General features: G+C 44.0%; 1 protein-coding gene across 1 annotated transcript in view; it reads left to right on the top strand.

Annotated features, from left to right (window-relative positions):
• Positions 1–12458, top strand: part of LOC109918431 (excitatory amino acid transporter 2-like) — a 55675-nt gene extending 43217 nt beyond the window's left edge. The window contains exons 8-10 of the mRNA XM_048617532.1: positions 1501–1635; positions 10812–11043; positions 12354–12458. Coding sequence (XP_048473489.1) covers positions 1501–1635; positions 10812–11043; positions 12354–12458 — 472 coding nt within the window. The remainder of the gene's footprint in view (positions 1–1500; positions 1636–10811; positions 11044–12353) is intronic.
• Positions 12459–19429: the final 6971 nt, after the last annotated feature.

Below are 19429 nucleotides of genomic sequence, written 5' to 3'. Positions count from 1 at the left end.
TGGTGTTCTTCCAGTTTGCATGTGGCATCATGGTGTTCTTCCAGTTTGCATGTGGCATCATTGTGACATTGGAGGAGGCCCACCCATGGAGTGGGAGGGGGGAGTTAAAATGGTTGGCAACCAGAAGGTGGTGTTGATTGTAATGTACAGAGCACAGGTGATCTGCGAATCGGTCACTGAGTTTGCGCTTGGTCTCTCTGACCTAGAGGAGGCCTCATCGGGAGCAACGGATACATTGCACCAGGTTGGATGCACAGATGCACATGTTCAATGATCCCAATCTCATTGTCTGACTCTATCTCCAGAGCCCTGCTCGCTGCAGTGATTGTAATCAGGTCAGTCAGGTGGACCTCATAAATCTGAGTCCCCTGATTGGGGCTGTGACCCTGGTCCAATTAGGGAGCCTTGGCTGACGGAGGAAAGACACACCGACACAGGGAGAATGTGCAAACTCCCCACAGACAGTCGCCCGAGGACAGAATCGAACCTGAGTCCCTGGCGCTGGGGGTCAGCAGTGCTAACCACTGAGCCACCGTGCCACCAGACTCGCTCAGCTTCTCAAGCACCTGTGGTGTGTTAGGTTTTATTGGTAGAGGGATTGAGTTTCGGAGCCATGAGGTCATGTTGCAGCTGTACAAAACTCTGGTGCAGCCGCACTTGGAGTATTGCGTACAGTTCTGGTCGCCGCATTATAGGAAGGATGTGGAAGCATTGGAAAGGGTGCAGAGGAGATTTACCAGGATGTTGCCTGGTATGGAGGGAAGGTCTTATGAGAAAAGGCTGAGGGACTTGAGGCTGTTTTCGTTAGAGAGAAGAAGATTAAGGGGTGACTTAATAGAGACATACAAGATGATCAGAGGATTAGATAGGGTGGACAGTGAGAGCCTTTTTCCTCGGATGGTGATGGCTAGCATGAGGGAACATAGCTTTAAATTGAGGGGTGATAGATATAAGACAGATGTCAGAGGTAGGTTCTTTACTCAGAGAGTAGTAAGGGCGTGGAATGCCCTGCCTGCGAAAGTAGTAGACTCGCCAACTTTAAGGGCATTTAAATGGTCATTGGATAAACATATGGATGATAATGGAATAGTTTAGGTTAGATGGGCTTCAGATTGGTTTCACAGGTCGGTGCAACATCGAGGGCCGAAGGGCCTGTCCTGCGCTGTAATGTTCTAGGTTCTATGTTGCAGATTTCTTTATACAGAGAGTGGTGGGTGCGTGGAATGCGCTGCCAGCAGTGGTAGTGGAGTCAGATACATTCGGGACATTTAAGCGATTCTTGGATAGGCATATGGAGGATAGGAAAATGTAGGGTATGCAGGGTAGATTGATCTTAGTAGGATAATAGGTCGGCATAACATTGTGGGCTGAAGGGCCTGTACTGTGCCGTACTGTTCTATGTTTTATGTTTTAACCCCTGCTCGTGTGGTGCTGCGTTTCACCGATTCCTTTTGTGCTTGCTTTGGGAAGGTAATTTCCCGCTTTTCTCTCCCTCGCCAGCCTGACCGCCACTCTGGCAAGTGTTGGAGCGGCCAGTATTCCCAGTGCTGGTCTCGTCACAATGCTGCTGATCCTCACAGCCGTGGGTCTTCCAACTGAGGACGTCAGCTTGCTCATTGCTGTCGATTGGCTCCTGTGAGTAGGCCACAGCTTTTGGATGGGGGGGTGGGTGGGCGGGCAGAGGGCGTTTCGAGCTAGACGTGAAAAATGGCAGACCCGGAGAAAGGCACGACAGGAGGTGGCAGCAAACGCACAGCGGGTGAGCAGCATCGCGGGTGATCTCCTGGCTCTAGTTAATCCAGAGGCTCTGGCCGGGGGTGGGAGCGTGGGGCGGGGGGGGGGGCAGAGGAGGGGGCCACATGTGGGATCATACCCCAGCTGTAGAAGTGGGCGGAATGTAAATTTAATTCATTGAACACCAATTTCAGTCATTGTGGAATATGTGCTTGATCGTCATAAAAATCCATCAGGTTTGCTAATGTTCCACAGGGAAGGGAATCTGCCTACCTTACCTGGTCCAGACTACATGTGACCTCAGGCCCCCTGCATTGTGAATGGCTCTTAACCGCCCTCTGAAAGGGTTGAGCAATGGCTCTAAAGGTGTCGTTCAGGAAGAACTGAGTTTGAGTAAAAGTGAAGAGGAATTGCTCTTTCTACAGAGTTCTGGGGAAGTGGTATAATTTGAGCAGGACTGTATTTATGCCTCCCAGTCACCGTCTCATCAGCAAATAGAGAAATCCTCACTCCATCTGCCCTATCAAGTCCTTACGTAATAGCATCAGAGAATGGTTACAGCACAGAAGGAGGCCATTCAGTTCATCATTCTGTGCTAGGTGGCATGGTGTCTCAGTGGTTAGCACTGCTGCCTCACAGCCTCAGCGACCCAGGTTCGATTGCAGCTTCAGGTGACTGCCTGTGTGGAGTTTGCACATTCTTCCTGTATCTGTGTGAGTTTCCTCCCACAGTCCAAAGATGAGCAGGCTAGGTGGATTGGCCATGCTAAATTGCCCGTAGTGTTCAGGGATGTGCAGGCTGGTTGGGTTAGCCATGGGGAATGCGGGGTTAGGGGAATGGGGCTGGGTCTGGGTGAGAAGCTCTTCAGAGGGTTAGTGTGGGCTGAATGGGCTCCTTCCACACTGTACGGATTCTATGTCATGCTACTCTCTGCAGAGAAATTCTTACCACATAACCATCTGTTTTAATTTTCAGATAATGATTCAATTCCTTTTGAAATGTCCACTGAATTGGCTTCTATCGCACTCTGAGGAAGTGCATTCCAAATTGTAATTATTTGCTGCATAAATGGAGAGAGTTCAATGGAGAGTGTAGGACAGTATGCCAGGAGCAGCACCAGGCATACCTGAACATGAGGTATCAACCTGGTGAAGTTACCAAACAGGACTACTTGCATACCAAACAGCAAAAGCAATAAGTGATAGACAGAGCTAAGTGATCCCACAACCAACAGATCAGATCTAAGCTCTGCAGTCCTGCCACATCCTGTCGTGAATGGTGGTGGACAATTAAACAACTCACTGGAGGAGGAGGCTCCACAAATATCCCCATCCTCAATGATGAAAGAGCCCAGCACATCAGTGCAAAAGATAAGGCTGAAGCAATGACGGCAATCTTCAGCCAGAAGTGCCAAGTGGATGATCCAACTCAGCCTCCTCCAGTGGTCCCCAGCATCACAGATACCAGTCTTCAGCCAATTCGATTCACTCCACATGATATCAAGAAACGGTTGGAGACACTGGATACTGCAAAGGCTATGGGCCCTGACAACATTCCAGCAATAGTACTGAAGACTTGTGTTCCAGAACTAGCTGCTCCCCGAGCCAAGCTGTTCCAGTACAGCTACAACACTGGTATCTACTCGACAATGTGGAAAATTGCCCAGGTATGTCCTGTACATAAAAAGCAGGACAAATCCAACCCAACCAATTATTACCCCATCAGACTCTCTCAATCATCTGTAAAGTGATGGAAGGTGTCATCAACAGCGCTATCAAGCAACACCTGCCCAGCAATAACTATCTTCAGCTGCTTCATCAATGACCTTCCCTCTATCGTGAGGTCAGAAGTGGGGATGTTCGCCAATGATTGCACAATATCTGCACCATTTGTGACTCCTCAGATACTGAAGCAGTCCATGTTCAAATGCAACAAGATCTGGACAATATCCAGGCTTGGGCTGACAAGTGGCAAGTGACATTCGTGCCACACAAATGCCAGGCTATGACCATCACCAACAAGAGACAATCTAACCACTGCCCCTTGACATTCAATGGTGTTACCATCACTGAATCCCCCACTATCAACATCCTGGGGGTTACCAATGACCAGAAACTCAACCGGACTCACCACATAAACACAGTGGCTACAAGATCAGGCCAGAAGTTGGGAATACTGTGGTGAGTAACTCACCTCCTGACTCCTCAAAGCCTGCCCACCATCTACAAGGCACAAGTCAGGAGTGTGATGGAATACTCCCCACTTGCCTGGTTGGGTGCAGCCCCAACAACACTCAAGAAGCTCGACAACATTCAGGACAAAGCAGCTGCTTGATTGGCATCACATCCACAAGCATCCACTCCCTCCACCACCGACGCTCAGTAGCAGCAGTGTGTACTATCTACAAGATGCACTGCAGAAATTCACCAAAGATCCTCAGACAGCACCTTCCAAACCCACAACCACTTCCATCTAGAAGGACAAGGGCAACAGATACATGGGAACACCACCCCCTCCAAGTTCCCCACCAAACCACCTACCATCCTGACTTGGAAATATATCGCTGCTCCTTCACTGTGGCTGAGTAAAAATCATGGAGTTCCCTCCCTAATGGCATTGTGGGTCAACCCACAGCAGGTGGACTGCAGCATTTCAAGAAGGCAGCTCACCACCACCTTCTCAAGGGGGTACTAGGGACAGGCAATAAATGCTGGCCCAGCCAGCAACACCCACGTCCCACAAATGAATAGAGAAAAAGGAAATGAGGTTTTCTTGGTGTCATCGCTAGTCTGTTTGCCTGTCACCTTAAATTGGTGTTCCCTTGGTTGCTAATACTTCCTCAAATGGGATGTTTGTCCCACTCTCTTTTAAATATGTTTTAAACACGTCTACCAAACACTCTAATTGGTCACTCCTCAGTATTCTCTTTTATTAGAGACAAGGGACACAACCTATCAGACACCTGGAATCCACAGGCAGGAATAGGCCATTTGGCCCATCAAGCCCGCTCTATCATTCAGCACAACCATGTCTGATCCTCTATCTGAACGGCACATGCTTGCCCTCTCCCTATACACCTCAACATCTTTAGCCTCTAGAAAGCTATCTATTTCTTTCTGAAATATATTCTGTGACTTGGCTTCCACAGTCTTCTGTGGTGCAGAATTCCACAAGTTGCTCAACCTCTGAGTGAAGAAATCTTTCCTGATCTCAGTCCTAAATGACCTTCCCCCTGTCTTGAAACTGTGACCCCTGGTCCTAGACTCTTCAACCAGGGGGAACAACCTCCCTGCATCTACTCTATCCAGTCCTGTTAGAATTTTATACATTTTGTTGCGAAGTTGGGTAGAGTATTTGTGGATTGGGAAGCAGGCAGTTCGAATTTGGTGTTTGTAAAATGATAGCGGGGAAAGCATTGCATGGTCCCTTTAAAAGATTATGTGCTTTTTCTATGCTTAGAGATTTAAAGCTTAAAAGTTTACAAGTACATAGACAGCATCTGAATTGAATCATTTGTATTGAAAAGACACATAGTTAGCACACCAAGAAGCTGCTTTTAGCTTTTGAATTTTAGCTAACTAATTTGAACCATGTACTTAGGTACCAAAAACCTATTAAATTTAAGTCTGAAGGTTTTGACAACATAGGACCAATCCTATTGTAAGAAAGATTGATGCATTATCAAGGGTATAAAAAGAAGTGGGTAGTTGGACAAAGGCCCAGAGCTAGCTGCCATCCACAAGAGCTAACGGCCCTCAGCTCTCAAGAGAAAATTGTTGGCTCTCAGGAATAGCTCATAGTTAGAAGAAGTTTATTTGGTTTGTTAATAGTTTAGTCAATTTGTTCACTGTTAGAGTTCGATTAATAAATTGTTACCTGTTGATTTTAAAGTAGTGTCAGGATTTATTTTATTTAACCACTAGAAGTTGCTGAAAGGCAGGTTAGACCCCTTTTCACACTCCTTTTACAGATTATAGGGCGGGGTGCTCCTCCTTCAGTGTTTCGGTTTTAGTTATCAGAGGGGAGGCTCAACCTCCGCTTTATAACAATTTCAATCAGATCCTTCATCATTTCTTCAAAGCTACAGTGAATGTAGGCTCAGCTGATACAATTTGTGCTTATGCTATCGTCTCAGACATCAGTCTGGTGAACCTCTGTTGCACTACTTCTACAGTAGGGAGAGCAAAACTGTGCACTATTCTTCAAGTGCAGTCTCACCAAGGCCCTGTACAGTTGCCATCTTTAATCTGCTACTTCTGTGTTCAAATTCCCTTATAGAGTTATAGAGTCATACAGCATGGAAACAGACCCTTCGGTCCAACCAGTCCATGCCAGCCATGTTCCCAAAATAAACTAGTCCCACCAAAAACAAAATACTGGAAATCACAGCGGGTCAAGCAGCATCTGTGGAGAGAGAGGAAGATAACGTTTCGAGTCTGGATTATTCTTGGGAGCATTAGCTTCTCCTCTCACCTTAAATATTTCCTCAAGTTTTGAACTCCCCCACCCTAGGGAAAAGAAACTTGTCATTTACAACTTGCTTTCCTAACTGACTGCTGCATCTACATGCTTGTTCTCTGTGCCTGGTTTGTGAGGACACCCAATCCTTTCTACGTCACATACATTCAGGATGGTTAAAGAGGCGTTTAGCACGCTTGCCTTCATTGCTCAGTCCTTTGAGTATAGGAGTTGGGACATCATGTTGAGGTTGTACAGGACATTGGTGAGGCCTCTTCTAGAGTACTGTGTCCAGTTCCGGTCACCCAGTTATAGGAAGGATATTATTAAGCTGGAGAGGGTTCAGAAGAGATTTACCAGGATGTTGTTGGGTATGGAAGGGTGGATAGGCTGGGATGTTTTTCACTGGAGCGTGGGAGGTTGAAATGTGATCTTATAGAAGTTTATAAAATAATGACAGGTGTAGATAGGGTTAATGGTAGTTGTCTTTTCCCTAGGGTGGGGAATTTCAAGACTAGGGGGCACATTTTTAAGGTGAGAAGGGAGAGATTTAAAAAAGGCATGAAGGGCAAATTTTTTACACAGAGAGTGGTTCGTGTGTGGAATGAACTTCTTCAGGAAGTGGTGGATGTGGGTACAGTTACACATTTAAAAGACATTTGGATAAGTACAAATAGGAATATAGGCTGGGAGCAGGCAAATGGGACTAGTTTAGTTTGAGATTATGTTTGGCATGGACTGTTTGGACGGAAGTATCTGTTTCTGTGCTGTATGACTGTATGAACATTTTGTAATCTGTCAGCGTTTAAATAATACTCTGCCATTCTGTTTTCCCTGCTAAAGTGCACAACTTCTTATTTATCCACATTATACTGTATCTGCCATGCCTTTACCCACTGACTCAATCATGTGAAGCCTCTTTACATCTTCCTCACCACTCACACTCCTACCTCATCCTGTGTCATCCGTAAATTTAGAAATATTATACTTGATTCCTTCCTTGAAATTATTGACATAGGTTTTGAATATTTGGGGACCAAGCATCAAGTCCTGCTGAGCACTACCTTCGATCTGAAAAATGACCCATTTATTCTTAATTTCTGTTTCTTGTCAGCTAGCCATCTCTCAATCCATGCCAGTATTTTACCACCAATCCTACATGCTTCGATTTTGCACAATGACCTCTCATGTGTGACCCACCAAGCATCAGGAGGCGATTAGTGGCCTTATCACTCAGCTATTAATCTGGAGACCCACGTAATGTTCTGGGGGATCTGGGTTCAAATCCCACACCATGGCAGATGGTGGAATATGAATTCAATTTAAAAAGAAAAATCTGGAATTAAAAGTGTAGTGATGACCATGAGTCAATTGTCACGAAAACTCATCCAGCTCAATAATGCCCTTTAAGGATGGAAGCTATTATCTTAGCCATGTGACTCCAGATGTAATTGGCTCTTAACTTGCTTCTGGGCAATTAGGGATGGGAAATAAATACAGACTTCATTCCATTCTGAGAATTCAAATGCACCACATTCGCTGGTTCTCCCTCACCCATTCACTTGGTCAAAAAGTACAATCGGTTTGTCAAACATGATTTCCCTTTCATAAACCAATGGGCATTTTCTAAGTGTCCTGTTATCCTTTATAATAGAGTCTAGTATTTTCCCTACTATTAATGTTCAGCGAACAAATCTGTAATTCCCTGTTCTCTCCCTCCTTTTTTAACCAATGGAGTTACATTAACTACCCTCCAATATGCTAGAATCTACAGAGTCTTGCAATGGTAACAACAAATGCTTCCACTATTTCCAGTGGCTACCTCCTTTAGTATCCTGCGGACAGAAATCAGAGTTAATGTTTCAGGAAGGCGTCTGTGTTCGCAGGAAGGGCCACTCGGCCCAAAACATTAACTTTGATTTGTCTCCGCAGAGGATTCCAGACCTGCTGAGCTTTTCCAGCGATTTATGTTTTTATTTCTGATTTACAGCATGCGCTGTTCTTTCGGATTTTCCTTACACCGAAGCAACCTGTTTCCTAATGATTCTGAACTAGCTCCTTTTTCCAGGAGAAGCTGTTCTTACATCTAACCCCAGCCAGTTCTTCGCAAGCTGTCAAAAAGCTATTGTTTCTTGAAAGTAATAATCAATTCTCGATTCTTCGAAACCAACAGCAAGCCTTTCAATGTTAGTTCTGAGGAAGGGTCACCGGACCCGAAACATTAACTCTGTTTTTTCCTTCACAGATACTGCCAGACCTGCTGAACTTTTCCAGCAACTTTGTTTTTGTTCCTTTCAATGTTTGCTCTCTCCTATCATCAATCTCTCACAACACAACCACATTCCCATTATCACTCCAGAAGAGACCCCAGTCAACTGTCCCCAAAAACACACTGGTTTAGATCATGGCTCCAGAAAAACTGACAAGTTAATCATTAAACAAGGAGAGGTGATGGCCTAGTGGTATTATCACGGGACTGTTAATCCAGAGACTCAAGTAATGTTCTGGGGACTCAGGTTTGAATCCCCAGGATTGAATTTGAACACTGGAATTAAGAGTCTAATGATGACCATGAGTTGATTGTCAGGAAAAACCCATCTGGTTCACTAATGTTCTTTAGGGAAAGAAACTTCCATCCTTACTTGGTCTGGCCTACATGTGACTCCAGACCCACTGTAAAGTGGTTAATTCTTAACTGCCCTCTGGGTAATTAGGGATGGGCAATAAATTCTGGCCTGACCAGTGACACTCTCATCCCAAGAATCAATCAAAAAAACCCTTATATGCACATACCAAAGCTCACATGCCACTAGTTCAAAATCCAAATGCTACATTGTGAGCGGCGAATGCAGTAGACTAGATTCTGGGAAGTGCAGGTAAGTCACTGCTTCACCTGGAAGGAGTGTCTGGGGCCTTGGATACTGAGGAGGGAGGAAGTAAACGGACAGATGTTACACCCACCGTTAATTACATTGAGAACAGAATTGAGAAGTTGGCTGAGCAAGAAAGTTTGTAAAGAAAGCTGTGTCCAAAACATTCCTGGAGTGTCTACAAGAATTTTTCATTAGACTAGCAGGAACCAACTAGGGAACAGTTTATCCTAGGTTAAGTTGTGTGCAATGAGAAAGTGCTACTTAATAATCTTGTTGTGAGAAGTCCTTTAGGAAATAGTGACCATAATATGATAGAACTCCTCAGTGGGATAGGCAGTGAAGTGGTTCAATCCAAAACTGAGGTCCAAAATCTAAATAAAGGAGTGTACAAGGGCTGAAGGGGTGAGTTGGTGTGATAGACTGGGTAGCATTTTTAAAAGGCATGAGAGTGGACAGGCAATGGTTAATATTTAAGGAAAGAATGCATGCATCGCAACAGTTTGCATTCCTTTTGAGCTAAACAAGCCAACAGAAAAAGTCCCCCAACCATGTCTAATAAAAGAAATTAAGGGCTGTTTAAATCCAAAGAGTTACATAAAGTTTCTAGAAAAATAGCAAGCCTAAGGACTGGGAGCAGTTTAGAATTTAGCAAAGGAGGACCAAAAGGTTGATTAAGAAGAGAAAAATATTGCAGGAATATAAAATTCAAAGAACATAAAAACACACAATAACGGCTTCTTTAAGTATGCAAAAAGAAAAGGATTAGTGTCAATAAAAGTAGGCCCTTTATAGTCTGAAATGGGAGAACTGATAAAGGAGAACAAGGAAATGGCAAGGCAAGTAAATGACTGCTTTAGTTCTGTCTTCAGAGACGAAAATACAAATAATTTTCCAGAATTGCTGAGAGAGCAAGGTGTGATATAAAATGTATGATTTCTATCTATTCATATAATTTGCTTTAGGATTTAAATTTTGAACTAGTGGCATGTGAGCTTTGGTATGTGTGTATAAGGGTTGTTTTGATTGATTCTTGGGATGAGAGTGTCACTGGTCAGGCCAGCATTTATTGCCCATCTCTAATTAACCAGAGGGCAGTTAAGAATTAACCACTTTGCACTGGGGAAATAAAGTGTAGACTGGGTGACCGCTTCACAGTACATCTATGTTCTACTCGCAAAAAGACCCTGGTCTTCCAGTTGCCTGCCACTTTAACACACCACCCTGTTCCCTGGCCAACATCTCTGTGTCTGGCTTGCTGCAGTGTTCCAGCGAAGCTCAACGCAAGCTGGAAGAAAAACACCTAATTTTCCGCTTGGGGACCCTGCAGCGTTCTGGACTCAATATCAAGTTCAACAACTTTAGGGTTTGAAGTCTCCCCTGTCCTAGCCCCCACTAGGCCTTGTTAACACATAGTCTGCTATTATACACAACCCATTGTTAGCAACCAACAGTCCCTATTAATAGCTATTCACCCTCCTGATCATTATCCACTCTTTTGTCTGTCCAACTGTTCTCCTCTCTCTATGGGCCCTAGCCCCATCCTATCTTGCGCATATAAACTGACATTTTCCTAGTTACCATCAGTTCTGAGGAAAGGTTACTGGACCCAAAACATTAACTCTGATTTCTCTCCTCGGATGCTGCCAGACCTGCTGAGCTTCTCCAGCAATTTTTGTTTCCGTTTCTAATTAACAACAGAGTTGCCTTTCAGACAGCTCAACGTAAGTTGTTTTTTTGTATTTGCAGCGATCGTATGAGGACATCGGTGAACGTGGTTGGTGACTCATTCGGAGCTGGGATAGTCCACGATCTCTCCAAACTAGAATTGGCAGCCATCGATGCCCAGCACGCAGATCAAAACGATTTGGAAATGGTCAAGCTCCGGCCATCGCTTGACAACGAGAAGATCTACAAGATGGAGATTACACCTCTGCTTCCCTACGCAGGATATAACTCAATACCAACTATCGATTACGAAGTAAAGTTTCCTTTTGGTTCATTTTCAAAGGGTTTGTGGGGCTTGGTTAGCGAAGGATTGTGCATTTATTTAGCACTTTTCGTGACTGTAGGCCCTTCCCAGTGTGTTTTACGGCCAATGGAGTATTCTCGCATTATTGTAAAATGGAGGGATTCAAGGTTTAACAATTAACAAACGTATTAATAATCAGATAGTGCTCATGGTGTTGACCGAGGAATAATTTATGGCCAGGTTTCCAGGATGAACAGCCCAGTCCTTCTCCAAGTTGATGCCAAATTGGTGTCCTCAGTTTAACAAATGCTGTTACCTCAGACAGTGCAACACTCCCTCAGAACTGTTCAGAAATGTCAACCCATCTTTGCTCCTCCTTTAGGGTACTCTTTTCACTCGGGTTTCTGCGCAGTGATACCACAGAACTTAAAATAAAAGTCTTAGGTTGTGGACTGATTCTAGCTTGGGAATTATAGAAACCCCAGAAAATATACATAACAAGAGGGAGTCAACAGTGAATGACCCAAACGGTTCTAACTTTTAAATATTTGATTGTGGCACTTCAAACAGAAGACCCACACCACTTTCTAGATGAAAAGGATTTTGGGCCCCATATCTCAGGAAGGATGTACTGGCCCTGGAGCGGGTTCAGAGGAGGTTCACGAGAATGGTCCCAGGACTGGAAAGCTTAACATATGAGGAACGTTTGAGGACTCTGGGACTATACTCATTGGAGTTTAGAAGAATGAGGGGGGGATCTAATTGAAACTTACAGAATGCTGAATGGCCTGGACAAAATGGATGTTGGGAAGATGCTTCCATCGGTAGGAGAGACTAGGGCCCGAGGGCACAGCCTTAAAGTAAGGGGAAGACCTATTAGAATGGAGATAAGTAGAAACTTCTTCACCCAGAGAGTGGTGAATCTATGGAATTCACTGCCACAGAAGGCTGTGGAGGCCAGGTCATTGAGTACGTTTAAGACTGAGATAGATAGGTTCTTGAATATCAAGGGGATCAAGGGTTATGGGGAGAAAATGGGAGAATGGGGTTGAGGAACTTATCAGCCATGATTGAATGGCGGAGCAGACTCGATGGGCCGAATGGCCTAATTTCTGCTCCTTTGTCTTGTGGTCTTATTCTCCTTAACGATTAGTAGTAGTAGCTTCCAGGATGCTGATAGTGGGGGATTCAGTGATGGTAATGCCATTGAACATCAAGGGGTGACGGCTAGATTCTCTCTTGTTGGAATGGTCTTTTTCCTTGACATTTCTGTAGTGTGAATATCACTAACTACTGCCTATGCTACTGTCTTGTCACAGACCACAGACATCAAGAATGATGGCTCCGACCAGGATGACAATGAGCCAGGAGAACTGAAGGAACCCGAAGAATTGAGTAACAAAGAGACAAAAAAAACTACCTAATTGTGATAAGGAGAAAGGGATTTCTAGAGAAGGATAAAAACGTGGAAGAGGAATAATCTGATTCCGTGCATTTTTTTAAAAGAGTATTTTCCCTTCTTAGAGAGCAAAAAAAAAATTAGTTTTAATAGAAGCAGAACAGTATTTTCCAGTCAACTCTGTGTTAGATGGCTAACTCATATTGTAAGGTTTGTCAGATGGATTCCCACCTTTAAACTTTATATAAGAAAGAACTTCAGCACAGCTTTGGTTTGCTAACTCTCTAGGGTTACCCTGTAGTCTCCAGGATTTAAACGGTGAATCTCCTGTACCCTGCTCTGAGCCACTCAGGAGGAAAGTCGAAGGGACATACAAATTTTATTTTAAAGTTGTCTCTAGCTAGTTTTGTTTGCAGGTTATTAAAATGGTGGACGTGGGGATAGGGATGGTCACCCCATCAGATAATACAGTCTATTTCCTTTCTGGGGGCAGCCAGGAAGGGATGAAGGGACACTATAAACACTGGGAAGTGTTGGGGACTAATGGTGGGAACGTAAGCCATCAGTGACAGTATATGTTCAGATAGAGTTGGTGACCCTAACGTGCAGTTGCGTAATTCCTTTAGGTAGGGTTGACAACTTGATGGGACAGTGGGGTCTAAAAGGAGTAGAAGATGATGAACGAGGGCAAGGAAAGACCGAAAGACAGAAGATATGCGAGAGAGAAGAGGCTATGGTGAAGTTGTGTGTATTGCTAAAAGTGCCCCTTGTATGTTAATTGATGTGAGGTGAAGGCATGTATGTACATAATTCCAACAACAATCATAGAATTCCTACAGTGCAGATAAAGGCCAATTGGCCCATTAAGTCCACACCAACCCTCTGGGGAGCATTCCATCCAGACCCTGCTCCCCAACCCCATCCCCACAGCTAACCCATCTAGCCTGCACACGATGGCTAACCTACCTAACCTGCACATCTTTTGACCATGGGAGGAAACTAGAGCAGACTCACAAAAACATGGGGAGAATGTATAAAATGCATACAGACAGTTGCCCAAGGGTTGGATCGAGCCCAGGCCCCTGATACTGGGAGGTAGCAGTGCTAACCACTGAGCCACCATGCCATCTTTCATGAAAGAGCTAGCCAAGGTATTGATAAACCAGCAAATCAGTCCTTGTCAACACCAAGCCTAGTTGCCTCTGATAATTCTTTAGGAATCTCATTCCCCTTTCAGTCAGAATACTCCATAACATCATAACCATCTGTGCGCAGAAATTGCTTCTATTTCTTTCCTTCTCCTTTAGCTTTTTGCCAATTATTTTAAGTCTATGACATCTAGTTACTGACTCACTTGCCAGAGTAAATAACTCAATCAGATCCCTTCACAACGGTGAACACCTCCCGAGACGCCATATACCTGTAGATATGGGTGGTCTCTAGACAACTCACTCAAGGGTCATCCAGGTGCCTATATTATTGTTACTCTCACACACCTCAAGAACCTTTAAGGTTTTAGAGTAGATTTGTAGCTCGGGTTGTGGATGTTGTGGTTGGTTGGCTCGGCAAGCTGGTTTGTTGTTTCGCAGATGTTTCATTACCCTGCTGGGTAACATCATCAGCGCAGCCTCCGCTGAAGCGCTGCTGTGTTTTCCTGCTTGTCATTTAAACTCTGGGGTCCATTGAGATTACCTCACTTCCGGTTTTCCTTCGCAGCAGAGTGTATATGGGGTCTAGCTCTATGTGTTTGTTGATGGTTTTCTTCGTGGAGAACCAGGCCTCTAGGGATTCCCATGCTTGTCTCTGCTTGGCCTGTCCTAGGATCTTAGTGTTGTCCCAATCAAATTGGTGGTTTTCCTTATCCATGTGAATGGAGATAAGTGAGTATTGGTCGTGTCTTTTTGTTGCCAGTTGATGTTCGTGTACTCTTGTGGCTAACTTCCTTCCTGTCTGTCCAATGTAATGTTTGTCACAGTCTTTGCAAGGAATTTGTATATAACATTGGTTCTGTTCATAGTGGGTAACGGGTCTTTGATTCGGGTTAGCAGTTGGCGTAGGGTTGATGTGGGTTTGTGTGCTACTCAAGAACCTTGATACAGTAAAAAATCTTCAAAGCAAAGCAGCATGATTCTCTGACTAGCACTGTGTGGGCGGTCTCTTTAGGAAACAATTCTTTAAAAATTGCAACATAAAAATGCTGGGGTTAATTTGGACAGTAGAATTGAAATACTGTGTTCAGTTCTGGTCACCTTGTTATAGGAAAGATGTTGTTAAACTTGAAAGGGTTCAGTAAAGATTTACAAGGATGTTGCCAGGACTGGAGGGTTTGAGCTACAGGGAGAGGCTGAATAGTCTGGGGCTATTTTCCCTGGAGCATTGGAGGATGAGGGGTGACCTTATAGACGTTTATAAAATCATGAAGGGCATAGATACGGTGAATAGGAAAGGTCTTTTTCCCCAGGGTACGGGGAGTCCAAAACTAAAGGACTTAGGCTAAAGGTGAAAGGGGAAAGATTTAAAAGGGAACTAAGGGGAAACTTTTTCATGCAGTGGGTGGTGTGTGTATGGAATGAGCTGCCAGAGGAAGTGGTGGAGGCTGGTACAATTACAACATTTAAAAGGCATCCGGATGGGTACATGAATAGGAAGGGTTTAGAGGGATATGGGCCAAATGCAGGCAAATGGGACTAGATTAATTTAGGATATCTGGGCAGCATGGATGTGTTAGACCGAAGGGTCTATTTCTGTGCTGTACGACCCTATGATAAGCAGAAATTGTGTTAGCTTTATGCAGAATCTTAGTTAGATCACACTTGGTGCAGAGATCTAGTCTCCAACTTAATAAAAATCACGAAGTCACTGGAGGAAACAAAAGAATGATTTGCCAGAAGTCATGGTCCCAAGGAAGTGTTGAACAGGTTGATTCTTCTTTCTGTAGAAAAGCAAAAATCACGGGGAGGTGTGATTAAATCCTTTGAGATAACGATTGGGTTTGATAAGATGGACATTGAGAAAATCTTTCCGATTGTGGGAGAGACGTAAAATCAGGGGCCACTGTGGCACAGCGATACTCTCAAAAGACAAGAAAAAAGGAAGAGAAAGAAAAAAGTGCAACAAGAAGCCCTCTTGTGGCACAGTGGTACTGTAAAAAGACAAGAAAAAAAAGGAAAAAATGGAAAATAGTGCAATGAGAGGCCCTCTTGTGGCACAGTGGTAGTGTCCCTAAGAATGAAAAAGAAAAAGCAGATTTGTTTTGGGGCTGTTGTGGCGCAGTGTTAGTGTTCCTACTCCTGGACCAAGCTTCCTGAGTTTAAGTCCCAACTATTCCAGAAGTGTACCTCTCTGAACAGGTTGATTAACAAAATTGGTTAATGGATTTTAAAAAAATCTTAGGACCATAAATGTGAGACAATAACTGATAAATCCAACAGGGAATTCAGGAGATAAGGTCTTCACCCAGTTAGAGGTGAGAATTCACAGGATGAGGGTGTTGCTGGCTGGGCCAGCATTTTTTTGTCCAGAGGGCAGTTAAGAATCAACCACATTGCTTTGGGTTTGGAGTTACATGTAGGCCAGACCAGGTAAGGATGGCAGTTCCCTTCCCTAGAAGATTAATGAACCAGATAGGGATTTTCCAACAATGGATTCATGGCCACCATCAGCTCTTAATTCCAGATTTACAAAAAAATGAAGTCAAATCCCACTATCTGACATGGCAAGATTCAAACCCAGGTCCAAAAACAGAAGTTGCTGGAAAAGCTCAGCAGGTCTGGCAGCACCTGTGAAGAAAAGAATCAGAGTTAAAGTTTCGGGTCCAGTGACTCTTCCTCGGAACTGGAAAACTCAAACCCAGGTCCCCACATTAACAATCTCAAGTTAACAGTCCAGCAATAATACCACTAGGCCATCACCTCCCCATGAAACCTGAGCTCACATGGAGTGGTGAGTATTGGGAAGAATTTAAGGTGAAACTGAATAAGTATTTGAGGGAGAAATGATAGGATGAAATGTAACAAGGTCGGATTCATGGAGCATGGCATTGAAAAAATCGCCTGTTTCTGTGCTGTAAATTTAACATAATTATACTTTGGTAACACTTTAAATGGAGGTGTTCTGGTGCATTGATAGCTCCCATACCTCTGAGCTAGGAGCTCTGGGCTCAAATCGTATGGCAGGATTTATTGTCCATGGAAGGTGTATTTCTGATGTGGCCAAACAGTTCGATTGTAAGCAGGAGAATTTCCCATCCTGCAGAAAGCAATGGCAAACTACCATAGCATTTTGCCCATAAATGTGGGCCAACTCTGGGAAACAAGGGCAGGAGAAGAGACAGACAGAAAGGTTTAGGTGGTTCTCCACACGCGTGTAGGGAATCAGTTAGTGTTTAAATATGCCAACAATCTGTGCAGTTTTAACTATTGGCTTTCATCTAATCATAGCCACCAGGCCATTATCTGGATGATGGTTTGGTGGGAAGTGGGAAAGTTTAAATTGATAAATATACCCTTCAACCATCATAAGGAGTGATCTGTGGATCGTTTAACTCCGATATATAATTGTCAAGTCTGATATAAATAGTGTTTTTAACTTGAGATTTCCTACTGGAGATAACTGAATCTCAAAGAGACGAACTGACGTATGTAATTGGGAAGGATAAGCTCTTGAGTCTGTTCTGCACAGATGTGAATTCTGCACACTATCACCCGTGCATCTGCTGTTCCACTCCAGAAAACCTGGCAGGGATGGATTGAACCTTTGTACACTATATAACACTTTTATTTGCAGAAATTCACATTATAAGCACAAACATCCAACCTAATTCTAACAGGGCTGGATAGACTAGATGCAGGATGGATGGTTTCCCCAGTTGGGTTCTCGAACCAGGGGAGACAACTTCAGGATACAGTGGATAGACTATTTTGAACTAAAATGAGGAAATTTTTTTTCCTTCAGAGAGTTGTGAACCAGTGGAATTCTCTACCACAGGAGGCTGTGGGAGCCAAGTCACTGAATATATTCAAGAAAGAGATTAAAAATATCTAAAATCTAGAAATTTATCAATCAGCCTGTTGAGAGATGTTATGTACATGTGAGATTTGAACCCAGGTCTTCTAAACATAGAGAATAGGTCAGGAGCAGGCCATTCAGCCCTTCGAGCCTGCTCTACCATTCAATACGATCATGGCTGATCATGCAATCTCAGTAACCCACTCCTGCTCTCTCTCCATACCCCTTGATCCCTTTAGCTGTAAGGGCCATGTCCAGCTACCTCTTGAATAAAGCTAATGAACTGGCCCCAGCAGCTTTCTAGCTCAGAGGTAGGGACACTACCACTGTGCCACAAGTGCCCTCATTTCTAGATTTTGTAGACACCAAGGGATTTGGGGAATAAGTGGGAAAATGGTTTTGAGATAGAGGATCTGCCATGATCATGTTGAATGGTGGAGCAGGCTCGAAGGGCTGAATGGCCTCCTCCTGCTCCTAGTTTCTCTGTTTCTATGAATCCCCATCGCCAATGTTTCAGTCTGCTCCTGTATGTAGAAACACAAGTGAATCCCCAGTTAAAGTCCACCACTCAACACTTTTGAATGACCCAATTACTCTGCACTTAATGTTTCCTTCCCCATCTCCTGGATAGATGGTTGATGATCTTCCCAGCTCACCAAACCTTGTTTTACTTCAGCTGTTTCTCACAGGGTGAAAGCAACAAAGTTAGAAATCATCAAAAACCAAGTGTTTCTAGGTCACCCCATACTGGGAAAACTGGGAAACGGATTTTACCAGAGAAACCTGACCTCTGGATCCCACTGCCATGAGGGAATCTTTTGGTCACTGCATCAGCATTGAGCTCTCTATACAACGCCAGATGGGTAACATGTCAACCAGTTTAACACCAGGGGTGGGCATGGCATCGCCTTACCCATGAGACTGACTGGACCTGCTGTTCTCAACACCCAGTGTATGTCCGCGCGTCTTGGTTATAAAAAAAATTGGGCTGTAGTTGCAATACTGTAGCAGATAGCAATCATTTGGTTGTTCGTCATGTGCCATGCACTGTATTCACTGATCTTGTGATGTTTTTGAGGTAACGGCTATCATATTGCGTTGTTTTAATAAACATTTGGGTGCTGTTCCATCACAGAACATGTTTCCTTTTCTTTCGTTCCCGTCAGAATTCACGATTTGCACAACTAATTGTAAAAGTGCGCAAATGCGCGAGGGCATGTGAGGTAGAGTACCCTTTTAGCTGAGCTGACCAATAATCTGAGCTGTTGGAAAAAGTCAATGAGCAGCACTAGCTAAACCAGGCATGAACTGGTGAGATGGTAGGCCTGAAAGTGAAAAACTTTCAAATGGAAATACGTTAAGGAAGGGTCCTGGCTATTTCAAATGGTGGAGCTGCAGCTATTTTCTTGTTTCATCGTGGGATTGTTCATGCACTCTCTCGGACGCAGATGGTCTTTATATTTTGTGCAGATAGTTACCTCATTTCATGCTTTTTCCAGAGGCCACCAGGTGATCATAGTCTTGACTTATCCCTTGCAGACAGGCTTTGGGGAGTCAGGAGGTTGAGAGTGACCTTGTAGAGGTTTATAAAATAATGATGGGTATAGATAAGGTGAATGGTAGGTGTCTTTTCCCTAGGGTGGTGGATTTCAAGACTAGGGGAAATATTCTTAGAGAGAAAGATTTAAAAAAGACACAAGGGACATTTTTTTTTTTTACACAGAGAATGGCTTGTGTGTGGAATGAACTTCCAGAGGAAGTGGTGGATGCAGGTACAATTACAACATTTAAGAGACATTGGGATAAGTACGTGAATAAGAAATGTTTGGAGGGATATGGGCCAGGCACAGGTAGGTGGGACTAGCTTAGTTTGGGATTATGGTCGGCATGGACTGGTTGGACCAAAGGGTCTGTTTCCGTGCTGTTTGACTCTATGAGGTAGTTGCCGCAGAATTCTGACCTGTTTGTGTTGGTACAGTTCAGATTCCG

The sequence above is a fragment of the Rhincodon typus genome, chromosome 37 (genome assembly GCF_021869965.1).
Source record: "Rhincodon typus isolate 14 chromosome 37, sRhiTyp1.1, whole genome shotgun sequence".
NCBI classification, from domain to species: domain Eukaryota; kingdom Metazoa; phylum Chordata; class Chondrichthyes; order Orectolobiformes; family Rhincodontidae; genus Rhincodon; species Rhincodon typus.
Note: the sequence above shows the minus strand (reverse complement) of the source record. Positions and strands in the feature narration are given on the sequence as shown.